The sequence below is a fragment of the Pocillopora damicornis genome, chromosome 5 (genome assembly GCF_964200805.1).
Source record: "Pocillopora damicornis chromosome 5, jaPocDami1.2, whole genome shotgun sequence".
Classification (NCBI taxonomy): domain Eukaryota; kingdom Metazoa; phylum Cnidaria; class Anthozoa; order Scleractinia; family Pocilloporidae; genus Pocillopora; species Pocillopora damicornis.
Genome location: NC_142674.1, coordinates 15,704,490 through 15,722,125, shown reverse-complemented (window position 1 = coordinate 15,722,125; position 17,636 = coordinate 15,704,490). Strand labels below are relative to the sequence as shown.

Sequence of the window (17,636 nt, the reverse complement as noted above, 5' to 3'; positions counted from 1 at the left end):
ATAAGGAAAAAATTTGAATTAATCAGATTACGTTAAGGATCATTTATTATTAAATGTGGTTCTTTGTACGTTTCATGTGTAGGGTTTCATATTGCATTTTGTTAATTTGGGTTTGTTTGATTATCTCCATTACTTTAGATTTAGTTCTGCGTCAGTTTAGGTTTAGTTTGCGTTCGTTTAATTTGAGTTCACGCTTTTTTGTGCGTGATTATGTCAACGCCGTTCTTTACCACTTTGTTTCGCTTTGATCGTTTCTATCGCTTTGCCTTGATTCGCTTCACGTTTTGTATAGGTTCGCTGGATTCCGTTTTTGTCAAAGAAGTAAATATAAACACGTTAGACATTGTGATTGCAATTTCAATCAGATTGTGCAATTCAACGTTACCATATTTTGTAAATATCATAAAGTTAACATGCATTTCCTCCATACTGTTCTCGATTTATTTCCAATGGGTTTGACGAGGAGAATTTGTTAAACAATCAAGGGTTCTTAAGTTGATAATCATTTCCTTTATTCTCGTGACCTTTTTGTTTTATTCAGGGGTGATACTGTAAGGAGAAATTAGATGTAAGTCAATCTTAGAGTTCAAAGGGTTAACAGCTAAAGGATTTGTAGATGAGCTAGATGACCGCTTTTTATCAATTTGAATCATGAGGGGACGGAAATCGTCTGTACTGTAAGTATCCCGGAGAGTCCCCTACATTTTCTTAGACTTTTAGTCTAAGAAAATGTATGGGGACTGTAAGGTGTCATAATCCTGTTGCTGCTGACATCGATGTGACAGATAATTGCTTTTGCACTGTTTTCTTTGCCGGCTTATACTTGTCATCAAGTTTCAATAAGACGGCTATCATTTTTCACAAGAATAATGAAGTTTTCGTAAATTGTGAGATCGGATGGGATTAAAATGGGATTAAATCACCTACAGAGCTTGATATCAGAAAAAAAGGATGTGATTAGCTAAGTTATTTACTTATTTATCTTAATTAGTAATGGTAATAGGACTAAGTGAAGTCCAATTCGGTCTGGATCCATACTTTATTATCAAGAGTATGATTACAGACCGAATTGGACTCCCCGAAGTCTTATTACCAATTAATCACAAAAATTACAATTTGCAAGGAAAGATGATTAACCAAGTTATGAAAAAAAGGGAAAATTTGCATCTAAACTGAAAAGGTTGTTTGTGTCTCTATGGTGACTGAAACCGAGGATGTGATTGGTTGATTTAAACTACAACTTTAGATGTAATTGGCTTATTGAACTGTCCCATAACAAACTATCCGATAACAACTTGGCAAGTAAATTAATAGATAAAGTGAGTTTTTGAAAACAATCACAATCAAGGAATTTGTAGTTTGTAGTAGACTGATACTTTCAGCATAAATGCATAATTTAAAGATAATTAAAAAAATAGAAAATGGGTAGATTTGTTTTAGAAATAAAATGACATAAATAAAAGTCGATGATTAAATATGAAACAGACTCCATTTTCTCGCGCGAAGGAATGCGATTGTCGAGCGTAGGAATGGGATAAAACAAGAAGAATCCAGCAATGAAGTCCGACACCCACTAGAAGAGGGCAAAGTTTGCCTATCTGTTTGTCTCGCTTTATTTACGTCAACTAAGGGAACAGAGAGACAGGGAACGGGAAACAGGGAACAGGAAACAAAGAACAGGGAATAGGGAACATTGAACGAGGAACAAGGAATAGGCAAGGAAACAGGCAAAAGAGAACAGGAGATAAGGAACAGGAAACAGTTTATAGGTGACGGGGAGTGGAGAACTAGGAAAGGAGAATACAGAGAGAAATCATGCCTATATCGATATTTTAGTTGATTTTTCGGTGAACGGTAACTAAAATGATAGAAGCCAGCCAAGTTTGTATGGGATAAATTATGGCTGAGGTAATTAGTCGATTTGCTGTCTAAAGCTATGATTAATTACAACAAAGTTCGGATCTAGCGCACGCTGTCATCGGTTAAAAGAGCAGTCCTTATCAGAGAGCAAAACACGAAGCTGAGCTCTCATGCCATCTGCCTAATTGTACTATGTCCGATCATTCCCAGACTTTTTTCATGTACATTATTATCAAGTAATAATATGATTCCACATGCCATTTGGTGTAATAAGCACTTGAATTTTTTTCAAAGACCATAAATTGCACGAACTAAAACTTGCGGCAGATCACGCGAAACGTGATCCCCGCGGTTGCCTTACATCCTGTGAAAGCGCTGCATTACGAAGTTTTCTTTTTAAAGTTTAAGCTGCATGCAGGCTTGTACAGTGAGAAATGCATTTAGGGTCATTGGTGAAAACCATAATATTTTGTCAAAGAAATCAACCAACCGTGGTAGTTTTGATTTGCTTTGAAGTTGTTTAGATGATTCACGAGGTTTTTTTTTTATTTTTCATTTATTTTTTTATTTTTTTTAATTCAAGCGCTAAGTAGCGATGAGTCTCTCAACTCCGCACTTCTCCGCGGCGCAAAAAGATAATAATTTTTCCCTCTTTGCAGCGATTGTTGTGTTCCGCCACTTGCCACGTTTTGCTTCCCAGTTTGCAGACCGCTTTGGTAGTCGTGAGTCTTAGCTGCGTGTGGAATGTCACTGAAAGCATTATGAGGCGACAATGATAGGGAACGGTGGACAGGAAACGGTGGACAGGGAACGGGGAACGGAAAATAAAGAACGAGGAACGTAGAACGTGAAACGGAGAAAGGAGAGCCAGAGCCTGGCACCGAAAGTGCATTGGCAGAAATCGGGTCGTCGGAGAGGTGAGAGGCTCGGACACTTTAGTTAAGTAACGTGGTGTCCTCAGTCACCTCAAATCACTTTTTTTGTTATTTCTGTTCTTATTTTGTGTTTCTTCTCAGTCTCTTTTTTCTCCCTTTTTTTTATTTATTTAATATTTTTTGCAAAGTTTGTTAAGTCTTCTAAAGTGCATTAGAGAAGTGGATCCCACAATTTACGTGTGCGGTCCAAGACATTTGGATGTTCTTGTTCATTATTGCAGAAAACGCCTGAAGTTACCGTGTCTTAAATTAAAACCACAAAAACTATTGACAAGACAACTTGTTTATACTAAAAAACAAATTTCTAATTTTAACCTGCTTAACTTGCAAATTTTACCTGTAATGAAAACAGAAAAACTGAAATTAGATTAAATTCTAAAAGCAGTAGACGGAATCTTAAGAGCGTGTTTATTGCTCCTTTCTATGGAAAACTATAGGAAATCACCCCAGTGTAACATAACTTTCAACTGGTTGAATGAGTTAGACACATATTAAACCACGCTATTGCCCAACTGATCGGAGGGTATGTTAGACACAGGAATTCTCCACACCATTCTGGTCCCTGACCGCAGGCGACTGTCAACCTTTAGTCTTCGCCTGACTCAGACTTATTGCCCCGGCTTTTCTTATAACATATCGTTTATTGAGAAACAAATAATAACAATGCTTCATATGAAAAGAGATTATTATTCAGCTCACGATCGACTTTTTCCTTTTTGAACAGCTGCGCACAACTCCTAAAATACCAATTGTGTCATTTAAAAGGAAAGTTACTGGAGATAAGGTTATTTTCTTAATAAAAGTACAACGATAGAACATAAATTAAATAGAATAAGAAAGATGGTAGGTTTTGAGTCGGTAAAGAAATGGAGAAAGATGTTTTTCGTCTTGTCGCGAGCGTTGGATGAACAAAAATTTGTCTGAGTCCCCATGTGGAATCGAACCTCAGACCTTTGGATTCCGCGCTCCGATGCTCTACCACAGAGCCACAGAGATTCTATAGTGAGCGAGACCCATTACGAAATTCGTGTATGACATCTTTCTCTATTTCTTTACCAAACTCAAAGCTTACCATCTTTCTTATTCTATTAACAAACATGACGCTATCGACATCGCTGATCCAAGCAGTATGAATGGACCTGTGTCATACATAACTCATGTCTTCTCACGTCACGCTCTTGACAAGACGAAAAGCATTTTTCTCTGAAATTAAACTGTTTCCGAAAGTCAGTTGACAGAATCATGAAAAATTATCAAGAGTGTCTTTATTGTTCCTTTCTATGGAAAACTGCAGGAAATCACCATAGTGTACCCTATCTGTCACCTAATTGAATGGGTTCGACAAATTTTAATTGCCTATTGCTATTGCCTAACCCATTGGAAGGTACGCTAGAGACAGGAAGTCTTGACTCTTAATCATTATTCAACTCGCGATCGACTATTTCCTTAGTAAACAGCTGCACACAGTCCATGCCAATTTTGCCATGCAAATGCCTTGTACGAGTCTAAGTTTCATCGGCGGAAGATTGTAAAGAACCTAAGGAGGCTTTCACGAAAGTTATTGGAAATAAGGTAGGTTTTGAAGATTATTTTCTTAACAAATTGCTCTTAAGAGAGAGTTTGTTAGTACTTTTCAAGAATCCAGCGACAGAAGCAAAAAGTCAACTTTTTATATTTTATTTGCTACGATGTTATGGTCGTCTGAAACATGGCAAAATTCAGCGTACAAACGGAATAGTAATTACGGTGTACTTTACGCCGGAGTGGTCACAAACGAAAGAAAGTTCAGTTGGAGATGAAAGATAGTTGTAAAGCTACTCCAAGGGATGAAAAACAGCTCATGAAAAAATGAATTCAAGGTAATTTTTTTTGTCTTGTACGAGCGTTGTGAAAATGCACTGAAAGCTTGATAGAAATTATGCAAATTAGGTACCTTTTGGCCGATTTCGAACTTTCGTATTTTTTGCCAAAATAAAAACTCGCTGGAACTTTTAAATATTATTTTTGAAAACAGCTCACCAAAAGGGTCTTTTGGAGCAAATAAAAGAAAGAGTTGAATTTTTTCTTCTGTCGTCGTATTCTTGAAAATTACTGACAACCTCGCTTAACCATTTTCGATGTTTCTAAAACGGAGTTCTCCCTATATTATAGTGAAATCTGACGGTAAGGTGAGTTTATGGAAAGGAGGTTTGTCCCATACACTTAAATCGGGTCGATTTATCTGAAACTTCGTGTCACTTTGGTGACATGAGGTCAAGGAAACCCAACTTTCTTATATGCAGATCAACGTTTCCTGTGGCATGAATATACCAAAAATTTAAAAGGGAAAACTACTTGAAAAGCGGACTGAATTGAAAGCTACAGCTGATATCTTTGGGCGATCTAAGTAAAATGTTTTTCAAAGAGAAATAGGTTCAGATATTCGACATTGAGAAATGTCTAGAACTACTAAACAAGCGGGGTAAATTGAGGAGTGCAGCTGATAGCTTGGATGGAAAAGAGTTTCAGATATAGAGTATCGGCTTTTCAAACTCGCTTGACTTAAGGCGATAAATGATAATCGTTTTGTAAAAAACACGTTTTGTATGCTTTTCTTGTTATTAGCCTTTGAAAAAAAAAATTAAGGAAAGATTTTTCTACGCCCACAATCACCTATGGAGATGTGCATCTGCTGGAAAGCAAGAATGTACAGCCTGTTTATTTCTTTCTGTTTTAGTTATTTCATTACTTCTCAATTGTTGAGAAAGAGAGGGGAAAATGAAAGAAGAGTACTTTAAATTCTTGCCAAAAAAAAAACTTAGAAAGGAGAAAAAAACAAAAACAAAAAATTAAACGCAAAAGTAAGAGAAACGCGTCAGTACTGAGAATGTTCAAATATGAAGACGAAGACGACCAAGGCTTGGAGACTTGGAGGAAGCCCATAATGTTCAGCTCAATGTCTGACGAGTTCGCACTGAGCTCGCTGCGCTTACTCGTGAGACGTCGAGTTGAACAGGAGAAGAGAAATTCAGAATCTACAAGCGACCATATATTATTTTGTTTTTTATCTAAACACAGTAGGTCTTTACCGGCAAGTAAAGTCGACTTTATTAACAAATGAAAAACATAGGATGCACCATCCAAGAAAAAAGTCTCTCTCTGGGAATCTTTAAACCATAACAAACGAGCTGTCATTCATATAAATGATCTAAGACATATATTAAAGTTCACACGGCAACCAGGTGGACAATCAGACATAGTTTGATGCTACACTGGTTTGCAGATTTAATGAATGTAACCGAAGAAGTTACAATTCATAGACCCAACGTTTCGACACTCCTGTTACAAATAGACACACCAGTTACAAATAGTAACGCTCTTGATGAAAGGGAACCAGCGACTGGTTTTGCTGTTATTCCTTACATACAGGGTGTTACTGAACCCATCAAGAGAATTTTGAATAGCCACAACGTTAAAGTTGCTCAAAAACCTTTTCAGACTTTGGGGCATATTTTCGCCAAACCTAAGGATCCTGTCACGAAAGAACAACGAACCGACGCTATTTATTCTATTCCTTGCAATGACTGTGACAACGAATACATTGGACAGACCAAACGCCAGTTTGGTACACGGTTAAAAGAGCACCAAAAAGCGGTTCTTCTTTGCAAAAAGGAAAATTCAGCTTTATCGGAGCATACTTGCCTAACCAACCATACAATTGGGTGGGACAATTCTAAAATTATCACCACTAATCGGCGTTACCGCCAGCGCCTTTGTTTGGAGGCTTGGCATATTAACTCCGCCCACGCTCCTTTAAATCGTGACGATGGCGGTCTGCTTCCTGACGCTTATTTACACCTCGTCAGAAAAAAGGCCGCTAATTAGTGATCATATAAAAGGACCTCTTGTTGCAGCGTTTAGATCACCCTTGATGAAGGCACTAGACAGGAGTGTCGAAACGTTGGGTCTATGAATTGTAACTTCTTCGGTTACATTCATTAAATCTGCAAACCAGTGTAGCATCAAACTATGTCTGATCTAAGACATATCTGATTGGTTCACGCATGTCTTGTTTGTAGGAAATATATTGCGACGCTACGTCGAAAGGTAAAAGGCTTTGTTGCATGTCTCGCCCAGAGAGTAGCCTGTGAATTCGAAAAAGTTTTATTTCTTTATTAAGCGGTCAATTCCATGCGACATGACAAAACGAACAAAAGCATTGAAAGGTGTTTTCCGGGCTGGAACTGAAAAATGGAACAAAATAAAAAAAAATCAAGTGCCGCTCTCGTTAAGAGCGGTCCTCTTGACTTCCCGTCGGAAAACATTTTTCTCTTATATTTTTCCCATGAAAAGGCTTCAGGACACATGTTTCAAAAATAGCTTAGTTGTTCTCCAATTCTCTTTTTTTGTGTCGCCACAAGCCAAAAATGGTTTTTGGCCAGACCACCCCTGTGAACAGCGATCAAAAGTGTAAATTTCAAAGATTTTGTCCAGCGCGCAGCGGCTATAACAATGTAGCTCACGGAATTATATCTTGCTACAAGTTACAAGATGTATTCAGTTAGTTCGCAGACAAAATATGGAAACTTCCGCTGAAATATTTTTCATACCAGCGTGATCAGAGGAGACCCTTCTATTCGAGCTTAATTTGCATATCAAAAATTCATAACAGACATATCGCGTTACTTAAAAGGACACAAAAACAAGTTAAAATAGGTTACAGTGTTTATATTTACAAAACAACACGCATACTGAAATAATTATTGCAGTTTCTCACAAGATTTAGTATACGGAACCCGATGAACTATACTCTCCTTTCTGCAAATTTGTTTCTGTAATTATTAATGACGTTACGCTCTTATGGACCACAACGGTTTTGAGCGACAAACTCAACATTTCCATGCGACCATTAAAATCAACTGGACAAACCCAGCTCGATGTATTGCATGACGTGATTGTGCAAACTTTTCTCTTTGTCATGTGACCTGTTTCGCAGGTTCTACAAGTTGGAACCAAAATTAGTTAATGTAACGAATTAGAGTCGAAAGCTATTAAAATGGACTGAAGAATTTTACATTTTAATGAGAATTTTATCTTTTAAAATGTTTGCTTGATTCATGGAAAGCAAAGATTAGAGTGGCTTTGGGTATTTCAGTCCTCATTTGGAAAAAATAAAACAGTTAATGGTATGTTCTAAACATCAGAACACCTAAGAGGACACTGGAAATGTAGTAAAAGTATTTTTTTAGCATCTAGAGCAAAAAGAAGAATGTGAGGCAGTGAAAGGAGACTGAGTTTTCAACGCCATCTGTCGTAAAAGCTGCCACCAGCTTGTTACTGAACTCATTAAAATTTAGCTGGAAGGCAGTAACTTCTTTCATGTTACCCGACTACAACTGTAATTCCGAAAACTTCGAAAACATCTCCGGTCAGTTTGGCTTTCTTTTACTGCCTCGCCGTTTCCCTTGTGCTGTGGCTGTTAACAAGTACCTCCACCGCATTTCCAGTGTTTCTTGAAGTGTTCGGATGTTTAGATTATACCAATAACTGTTATATTTTTTTTCCATATCGCGGTCAAAATTACCTGGTAATCGAGGATTTCCAAGGATAGCTGGTAGTATTTCAAATGACTCGATACGTTGGCCTGGTGTTACAGCTGATTTGGACCCCCCGCGGATCTGGACCCCCGTCCAAATCTGCTAACGGATATGGAGCCCCCCTTCCAAACTTTCCTTTTAAGCATCCTTTGTATCATATTTGGTAACTAATTCTATTTGCAGGCTTTTTGTCGATGTTCTTTTCAATCACAACACAACATTCTTCAATAAAGGTAAAAAAAAAACCCAGCCATTTTGTTCCAATTCTACCGCATTTAGTATAGCGAGTCGTACAGTATACGCAAGAATTAGATGTGAACAAACTACTGCATTCGAACTATTGAAATTGTTACAATAAATCTTTGCTTCTTCTGACGCGAATCAACATTGATACGAAACGTATGATACGGAGGAATTCCGAATCTACCAGCGACCATCATCATTTTGTTTATCATCTAAACGCAATAGGTCTTTACCGGAAATTACTGTCGACTTTAATGACGAATGAAGAAAAATTCGTAAATTCCGTTGGCGATAAGGCTAGAGATGAGAAAAAAGTGTTGAATCATTACAAAACAAGCAATTGGCGTAAATTTCAATTCACATAATTCTCTCTCTGGGAACCTTTGGACCATACCAAATGAGCTGTCATTCATCTAAATGATCTAAGACATATCTGATTGGTTCATGCATGTCATGTTTGTAGGAAATATATTGCGGTGCGTCGTTGAAGGGTGACCGGCTATGTGGCAAGTCACGTATCTTTCTGAGAAAGAGTGGAAAGTAGCCTGTGAATTCGACAAAGTTCTATTTCTGTAATAAGCAGTCAATTCCACGCGACACGACAAAATGAACAAAAGCATGGAAAGGCGTTTTCTGAGCAGGAATTGAAAAATATCGCGAGGTTAATTCTTTTGCCGCGAAGTTATTTCTTTTGCCGTGACAGTTGTGGGCCACCCTATATATTATTTAGCAAGAAACAAATGATAAAAACCGTCAGTTTCATACGTATGAAGAAAGATTATTATTCATATAACGATCGACTTTTTCCTTCTTGAACAGTTGCGCACAGCTTCCAAAATGCCAATTTTGCCACACCAACGCCATGTTCGATTCTGAGTTTTATCGCCGGAAGATTATAAAGAATCTGAGGACGCTTTTAAGAAAGTTAGTTGAGATAAGGAATTATTTGAAGATTATTTTCTTAACAAAGTACATCGGCACAAATCGGCTCTTTGGAAAGGTAAGAGGTTCGGTCACTTCAGTCAAGTCAAATGGTGTCCTCAATCACCCTCAGTCGTTTGTTGGTTATTGTTCCTATTTTGTGTTTCTTAAGTAATTGCAAAGTTTTTTCATGTCTCCTAAAGTACATTACAGAAGTGGATTCCAGAATTTCGTGTGCATTGCAAGACAATTGAATGGTATTTTCAATTTATTGCGAAAACGCTTGAAGCTACCACGTCTTAATTTAGCACCAAGAAAACATTAAAACGACAACTAGTCTATACTGAAAAACACATTTATAATTGTTAAATTGTTTAATGCAACTTTTACCATTAACGAAAACAGAAAAACTAGAAATTACAAATAGATTAAATAGAGTTAGAAAGACAGTGAGTTTTGAGTCGGTAAACGTGGATTCAGAATTTTATTATTATTTTTTTTTTTGTCCAGCGCTCGCGACAAGACGAAAAACATCTTTATCTGTATTCTAAAAGAAGTTGACAGAATCATGCAAAGTTCCTCAGAGCTTCTTTATTGCTCCTTTTCATGGAAAACTAGAGGAAATCACTAAAGTGTAACATATCTGTCACCGAACCGAATGGGTTCGACACATTTTTAACGACGCTATTGCCTAATCGATCGAGGGGTATGTTAGAGACAGGAATTCTTAACTATCAATTATTATTCAGCTCGAGATCGACTTTTTCCTTATTAAACAGCTTCGCACAGCTCATAAAGTGCCAATTTTGCCATACAGACGCCTGGCACGATTCTGAGTTTCATCGGCAGAAGATTATAAAGAACCTGAGGACGCTTTTAAGAAAGTTATTTGAGATATAGGGTATGAGATATTGAGGTATGCTTTGAAGATTATTTTCTTAACAAATTCCTATTAGATTATTTCAATGTTTCTAAATTAAAAGGGAGCTCACCCTAAATTTAAAGGGGAAGTGACGACACACAAGTACAGAATATCAAACGAATTTGACACAAAACGGTTATCATTTGTTGCCTTCAGTCATGGTATCATACAAACAAGTTTCGAATATCTGAACCTATTTCTCTCTGACACACATTTTACTTCGATCACCCGAAGATATCAGCTGTAGCTGCCAATTCAGTCCGCTTTTTCAAGTAGTTTTCCTTTTCATTTTTGATATATTCATGCCGCAGAAGGCTTTGATCTGCGCACAAAAAAGTTAGATATCCTTCAATCTTAAGTGAGGTTTGAAGTTATTTTCATAATTCAAACAGCCTCAGATGAATCGACCCGAAAGGTGACTCGTAAAAAGTGTTCAAAATCTCTTTGAAACAGCCCAAAGGAGTTTAAAGGCTCTCTTAAGCAGCTATAGGGACTAGTTGCCCTGCACGACCTGTAAGGAAACAAAGGTCGTCTTCATATCGGAGAGGGTTTTTTTTTTAAAGGACGTAGCTAACATTTACTAAAACGTAGCGAAGGAGGGATGTAAGATCATGGGTAAACTTTGTTTCCTCGAGGGATACCAAAATTAAATGTGGAGTTTACGTCAGTCTCTTTCTCAGTATTCTGTTGTCAAATTATTGCCGGAAAACCCTAATATTTCTCAATTATTTGGAACAGGAAAAGACTACTCGGATGGCTTCTTCACCGGAGTGTATAATCTGGATGGTTGTGGGCCTGACTGAGTCTGTCACCATAGTAGTGCTGAATTCGTTGACAGTGATTGCATTTTGTAGAGACCGTAATCTTCGTAAACGATCCACGTACTTGGTGATAAGCTTCGCAGTCGCAGACATGTTATCCGGGGGAATTTCTGCACGCGATCTATTCTATTATGTTGGAGAGACATGTAACTTCTGGGGGCCCAATAGAGCGTATTGGTATATACCTCAGGTGTTCATCCTCTGGTTTCCTGTTTGTTCGTTGACAAATATGACTGTTATTTCTCTAGAACGCCTGAATGCAACGTTTTGGCCCTTCAGACATCGTACGATCAAAACCACAGTCTACTGGGTTCTTATCATCGCCATCTGGTTAACCGCACTCCTCTTTTCATGTGCGTTAATAATGATTTATTACTATACATATAAACGGGACCATTATTACTACGCTTGGGGTTCATTCATCTCAATTTGTCTTTTGGTCATTTGTGTTTCTTACCTTTTCATTTTCGTCAAGCTTCGCTTTGGAAATCAGCCTCGTCACCATGGCGCAGCAAATAGGGAAAGGAAACTGACCTTGACGTTGTTCACCGTGACTTCTCTCTCTCTCCTATTGTGGCTGCCTTATGTTATAACTAGTTCTCTGTTTTTTGCCACTGATATTTTAAGGTCATTATCTGAAATAGGGATTTTCCGTTTAGTACATGGTTCAATCGTCTTGCTTTACGCAAACTGTTTTTTAAATCCGATATTGTATTCTATGAGGATGCCAGGTTTTAGGCGAGCTTTAAAGATATTATGTTGCCAACGACCTCAGCCACATAGACGTGTTCAGATCATTTCCCTCCGTGAGATTAACCCACAAATTTGAATTTAACTAGTGTGGGAGAAATAAACTTCTACAAAGGTTCTGTGAAGGTAGTTTCTAATAGAAGTGCTCTAAACTCTCCAACCTCTGCATTAAATGAAAAAAATTAAAAAAGGAAAGGAAAAGAGTAGGAAAACTGAATTTATCAGATCATTTATTATTAAACGTGGTTCCTTTGTACGTTTCATGTGAAAGATTTCATTTAGATCTAGTTCTGCGTCAGTTTAGGTTTAGTTTACGTTCGCGTGTGTTTAAGATGAGTTCACGCTTTTTCCTGCGTGATTATGTCAAAGCCGTTTTTTGCTACTTTGTTTCACTTTGATCGTTTCTATCGCTTTGCCTTGATTCGCTTCACGTTTTGTAGAATTTCGCTGGATTCCGTTTGTTGGTCAAAGAAGTAAATATAAGCACATTAGAAATTGTGATTTCAATTTTCATCATATTGTGCAATTCAGCATTATCATATTATGTAAATAAACATTCAGATAGTAGCTTGTCTTTACAAAATATCTTAACGCTTTACATCCTAAAGTTAATATGCATTTCCTCCATTCTGTTCTTCGAATATTTCCAGTGCATTTGACAAGGAGAATTGTTAAACAATCAAGGGTTCTTAAGTTGATGATCATTTCCTTTATTCTCGTGACCTTTTTGTTTTATTCAGGGGTGATACTGTAAGGAGAAATTAGATGTAAGTCAATCTTAGAGTTCAAAGGGTTAACAGCTAAAGGATTTGTAGATGAGCTGGATGACCGCTCTTTATCAATTTGAATATAAACAAAATCAGAAAAAAGGTTGTGATTAGCTAAGTTATTTAGTTATTTATCTTAATAGTAATAGTAATAGGACTGTGGGGAGTCCAATTCGGTCTGCAATCATACTTTGTTATCACGAGTATGATCGAAGTCTTATTACCAATTAATTATAAAAAGTACAATTTGCGAGAAAAGAATTATAGCTAAGTTATGAAAGAAAGGGAAATTTGCATTAAAAGACTGACAAAGGAATTAGTGTTTCTAGGGTGATTGAAACCGAGGCTGTGATTGGTCGATTTAAACTACGACTTTGAATGTGATTGGTTAATTTAAGTAACAACTTTGGATATGACTGGCTTATTGAATTGTCCTATAGCAAACTGTTCGATAACAACGTGGGCAAGTAAATCGAAAATGTGAGTTTTTCAAATCAATCACAATTGAGGAAATTGTATTGCTTATGATTCAGCATAAATGCATTATTTAAACTGCGATAATTAAGACTAATGCATGTATGGAATAAAAAAGATAAGAAATGGGTGGATTTGTATTACAAATTAACTGACATAAATAAAAGTGGACGAGTAAATATGAAACAGGCTTCATCTTCTTGCGCGAAGGGATGCAAATGTCGAGCGTGGGAGTGGGATAAATCAAGAAGATTCTAGCAATGAAGTCCTACGCCCACGAGAAGAGGGCGTAGTTTGCCTATCTGTTTGTCTCGCCTCATTTACCTCAAACTCAGAGAACAAAAAAAAGGGAATAAGGATCGGTGAACGGGGAACAGGAAATAGTGAACGGAGAAGAGAAGTAGAGCACGGGAACAGCGAACAGGGAACTGAGAGCAGGGAACAGGGAACAGAGAACAGAGAACAGGGGGCAGGGAACAAGGAGCGGGGAACAGGGAACATTGCGAAGCCAAAAGGCAAAGGCCAAAGGGAACAGGGAACAGTTTATAGGTGACTGGGAGTGGAGAACGAGAAAAGGGGAATACAGAGAGAAATTATGCCTATATCGATATTTTAGTCGATTTTTCGGTGAACGGCAACAAAATAATACAAAATAGCTAAGTTTGAGTGGGATAAATTTTGGCCGCGGTAAATAGCCGATTGGTTGCCTAAAACTATGATTAATTATAACAATGTTCGGATGTAGCGCACGCTGTCATTGGTTAAAAGAGCGTGCCTTATTAGAGAAGAAAACATGGAGCTGAGCTGTCAGCTAATTGTACTATGTCTGATCGTTTCCCAGACTCTTTTCATGTACATCATTAGCAGGTAAAAACATGATTTTACATGCAGTTTGGTGTAATAAGCACTTGTTTTATTTTTCAAAGACCATAAATTGCACGAACTAAAACTTGCGGCAGACAACGCGAAAGGTGATCCCTGCGGTTCCTTTGCATCCTGTAAGTGCTGTAAAGTGCTTTAAATGGTTTAAGCTATACACATGTAAGCCGTTGTCTTTTTTTTCTCTTTTTCTTTGTTTATTTATTATTTTTTGCAAAGTATGTTATGTCTTCTAAAGTGCATTAGAGAAGTCACGCCGGCGATTTCTGGCGGATTTTTCGGCCACATTATTTTCCAGTTTTTTCCCCGCCGCCATGTTGGCCGTGCGGAGGTCTGGCGCAAAGCCGGGAAATGATTAACTTTGCAGGCTCTCTATAAACTGTGGTTAAATGAAAGCGCGGTAAATTTGGAACCAACATCTAGATCCTCGCAAGAGCTTTTATTCAATACCAAACAAGGCGAAATAGGAGAAATATATTTGGTTTTCCCTTGGTTGAAAAGAGGAGACTGTCATGGCGTCGTGAAGCAAAGCATATTTTTGAGGCATCTTAAAAAGATTTAAGCTTCAAAATGACAAGACGGCCAGAAGCTAGAGACAAAACTATGGAATCATGCGTTCATTGGTAAGGACTTCTCCGATTCAGAATTTTTGATTTTTGTCTCGTTTCCTTGATATCTGAACTTTTTAACGACTACCATGACTAGACTTTCGAGCATTTCGAGGTTTACTGAGCGAGCTACTCTCCCTTTGTCAACAGAATGTGGATTAAGACAGGTTGCAACAGAGTGCAGCGACATGCCACCAAGAAAAGGACAGAAAAATCGCTTCCCTTTGAATGAATATCTGGAGATTAAACGGAACCAAGATGCTCTTCTTGTGTCTGCCCTTGCCCGTGATAAAGAGTTTACGAAAAAGGCAAGGAAATTAAAGCGCCTCGAGTCAAAGGTAAACAACATCGAATATCAAATACTTGAATCTCCTGAACTTGCACGCATACATCTTCAATTGTTGTTAAGAGAAATAAGATATAAATCAGAAGGCAGTTAAATTGCCTTTTACCTCTAAATACGTCGAAATGAGCAAATATTTTGGAAATTTCCACGAAATGACTCGTTTTCCTTTGATTTCAGTTAAACTCGGCTAATACTGTTGTGTTTTAGGCAAAATTGGTGAATGAGGATAACAAAAATGTGAAAGAAAAGGTCAGTACCTCCAATTCATGTGTACTCTTTTGCATATTATATTCTTGGAGAAAGCTTTCTCATTCCATGCGAACAGTTTATCAATAGGGTAATTTATGATTTACCCTGGCTGTGAAGTTATGCATTGAAATAAAACTGAAGATTTGCATGGTCAAAATTTTTTGTCTTCCTCAGATCTCTGTTACAGACAACATTGTAGACAGAAGGACCCGCTCTCCAACAATTTTGGGAGATGAAGGGAAGATCTCTGGCCCTGGCCGTAGCGCTAGACGAAGGAGGCTACAGACATTAAATGCTGCAAAAATGCTGCATGGAGCCACTGCTGAGAATATGACGCCAGCTTATGCAGGTCTCATAGCAGTTTTGAACGAAAGTGCTCCAGTGTCAGTATTGAGTGATGCAATAATAAAATGTGCTAAGTTCACAAAGAAAGTCATTCCTAAAATTGTGAAACAGGAGATTAATATTTTTGAGAAAAGCCAAACAAATTTTATTAGAAGTGTAAATATTCTGGTTACGAGAAAATGGGTGTGATGAAACTGTGTACAAACACACTTCAAATGTATATATACCTAAGAGGTGTTTCACCTATGACTTTTGTTACTGTGGTCTCCCCAAAGATGGTAATGTAGAGAAGTGTAGTTTTTGTTCCCAGCACTTTCAAAAATTAGTTTCAGACTGTGTTCTTCAAGGGAAAACCACACTTGAAGCTAAAGAGGCAATTAAATAACTTAAAGGTGGCCTGTTATGTAACAGTTTCTTAGAATTTGCAAACTACAGACAAAAATGTAACTATTTTATTGTTATGATAATGTACTCAATATATGGCTACTTATTAGATACTCTTTATATATGCCAACATACAATGTTAAAAGGAAAACAAATTATATGAATACCTGTGTGATAATTTTTCAAATGTTTGCAGATCAATTACCACAATCAAAGCAAATTGTTCAAGAAAGTTGCTTTCTATCAAATGCCTTAGTGTCAATTATCATAAAGGATATGTATCATCTACTAAGCACATATGTTTGGAGTACTGAGAGGAACATTAATTTTGTCTCAATTCTCAATAATCAAAATGATTTCCAGGGTATTGAGGATATATAATTTTATGAGCGATTCAAATGGAAGCAAATTACCAGTAATGCATTGAATATCAATATGAAACGTTTATATTAAAAAATATATATATATATATATATATATATATTTGTTATAGATATGTTCAGAGATTACAAAAGATAATTTACTATTTCAATTTTGCTATTAATATCCTCTAGTGCATTTAATATCAATATGAAGAGTTTACAGAATCATATAGAAATGTATATTATCGATATATACAGAAATTACAAGAAAATATTTACTATAATCTCAATTTACATTACTATACAAAACGTTGCGTGCTGAACGTATTGCCATCAGAAATTATTGTTTTTTTGAATGTTACCATTACAATCGTTGATATTAAAAGTATTATACTATAAGGATTGATCGTAGTTACTGTTCATTTCACACATGCTGCGGCCAGTCATGCTCATGTGTTTGACGGAACATCGTGGAGACATTCGTCGCTGAAATGTCTTAAGCCAATCTATGGCTTGCCTTTGAAACATTGGAAAATAATCTCCCAAGATGTGCTTAAATCCGGTTCGGTTATTGAAGTGTCGAAGCGAAACTGGTGCCAGCAACCCTCTTATATCATCTAGGGCTTCGCTTATATTATTACTTTGACCATCTTTGCCCGAAAGTTCAGCCTCTGCAACTACAAGCGCACCACGAACAGTGTTCAAAAACACTCCACTAGTGTCCGCCATGTTTCGTTTGAAAAAAGCCAGTTTGAAGTTAGCCGCTGACGCATTACTTGAGCCCGTCGACATTTGGATGTTATTGTTGATTATTGCAGGAAACGCCTGAAGTTACTGTGTCTTAGATTAACACCACAAAAACCATTTATAACATAGCAAGTAAATTTGTGTAATCAAATTCAATTGCGCGAGCGTGCTTCACATTCACGTGCTTCGTGCAAAATTCTTTAGAGCGTCTTTATTGCTCCTTTCTATGGAAAACTACAGGAAATCACCTCAGTGTAACCTAGCTGTCACCTGGTTAAATGAGTTAGACAAATGTTAAACTGCGCTATTGCCTAACTGATCGGAGGGTATATTAGAGACAAGAATTCTCCACGCCATTCTGGACTTGTTTTCTTGGCTTCTCTTGTCATATATCATTTATAAAGAAACAAATAATAAAAACCCTTTAGTTTTGTACATTTGAAGAGA

At 37.2% G+C, this 17,636-nt stretch overlaps 2 protein-coding genes across 2 annotated transcripts; both read left to right on the top strand.

Annotated features, from left to right (window-relative positions):
- Positions 1-11,210: 11,210 nt before the first annotated feature.
- LOC113672841 (histamine H2 receptor) lies at positions 11,211-13,111 on the top strand. The gene has a single exon (XM_027189189.2). It carries the CDS (start codon positions 11,211-11,213, stop codon positions 12,105-12,107), a length of 897 nt encoding a protein of 298 aa, XP_027044990.2. The 3' UTR covers positions 12,108-13,111.
- A 1,295-nt stretch (positions 13,112-14,406) lies between these two features.
- Positions 14,407-15,885, top strand: LOC113674235 (uncharacterized). The gene is made up of 4 exons (XM_089207815.1): positions 14,407-14,771; positions 14,907-15,094; positions 15,310-15,351; positions 15,526-15,885. The coding sequence occupies exons 2-4, from the start codon at positions 14,945-14,947 to the stop codon at positions 15,883-15,885; spliced, it is 552 nt and encodes a 183-aa protein (XP_089063941.1). The 5' UTR covers positions 14,407-14,771; positions 14,907-14,944.
- The last annotated feature ends 1,751 nt before the right edge of the window (positions 15,886-17,636 follow it).

Bases quoted from the DNA above. Each gene is read 5' to 3' on its own strand.
- LOC113674235 (XM_089207815.1), top strand. From the start codon at position 14,945: ATGCCACCAAGAAAAGGACAGAAAAATCGCTTCCCTTTGAATGAATAT. The intron at 15,095-15,309 runs GTAAACAACATC...GTTGTGTTTTAG, and splicing joins TAAAGCGCCTCGAGTCAAAG to GCAAAATTGGTGAATGAGGA. The intron at 15,352-15,525 runs GTCAGTACCTCC...TGTCTTCCTCAG, and splicing joins ACAAAAATGTGAAAGAAAAG to ATCTCTGTTACAGACAACAT.
- LOC113672841 (XM_027189189.2), top strand. From the start codon at position 11,211: ATGGCTTCTTCACCGGAGTGTATAATCTGGATGGTTGTGGGCCTGACT.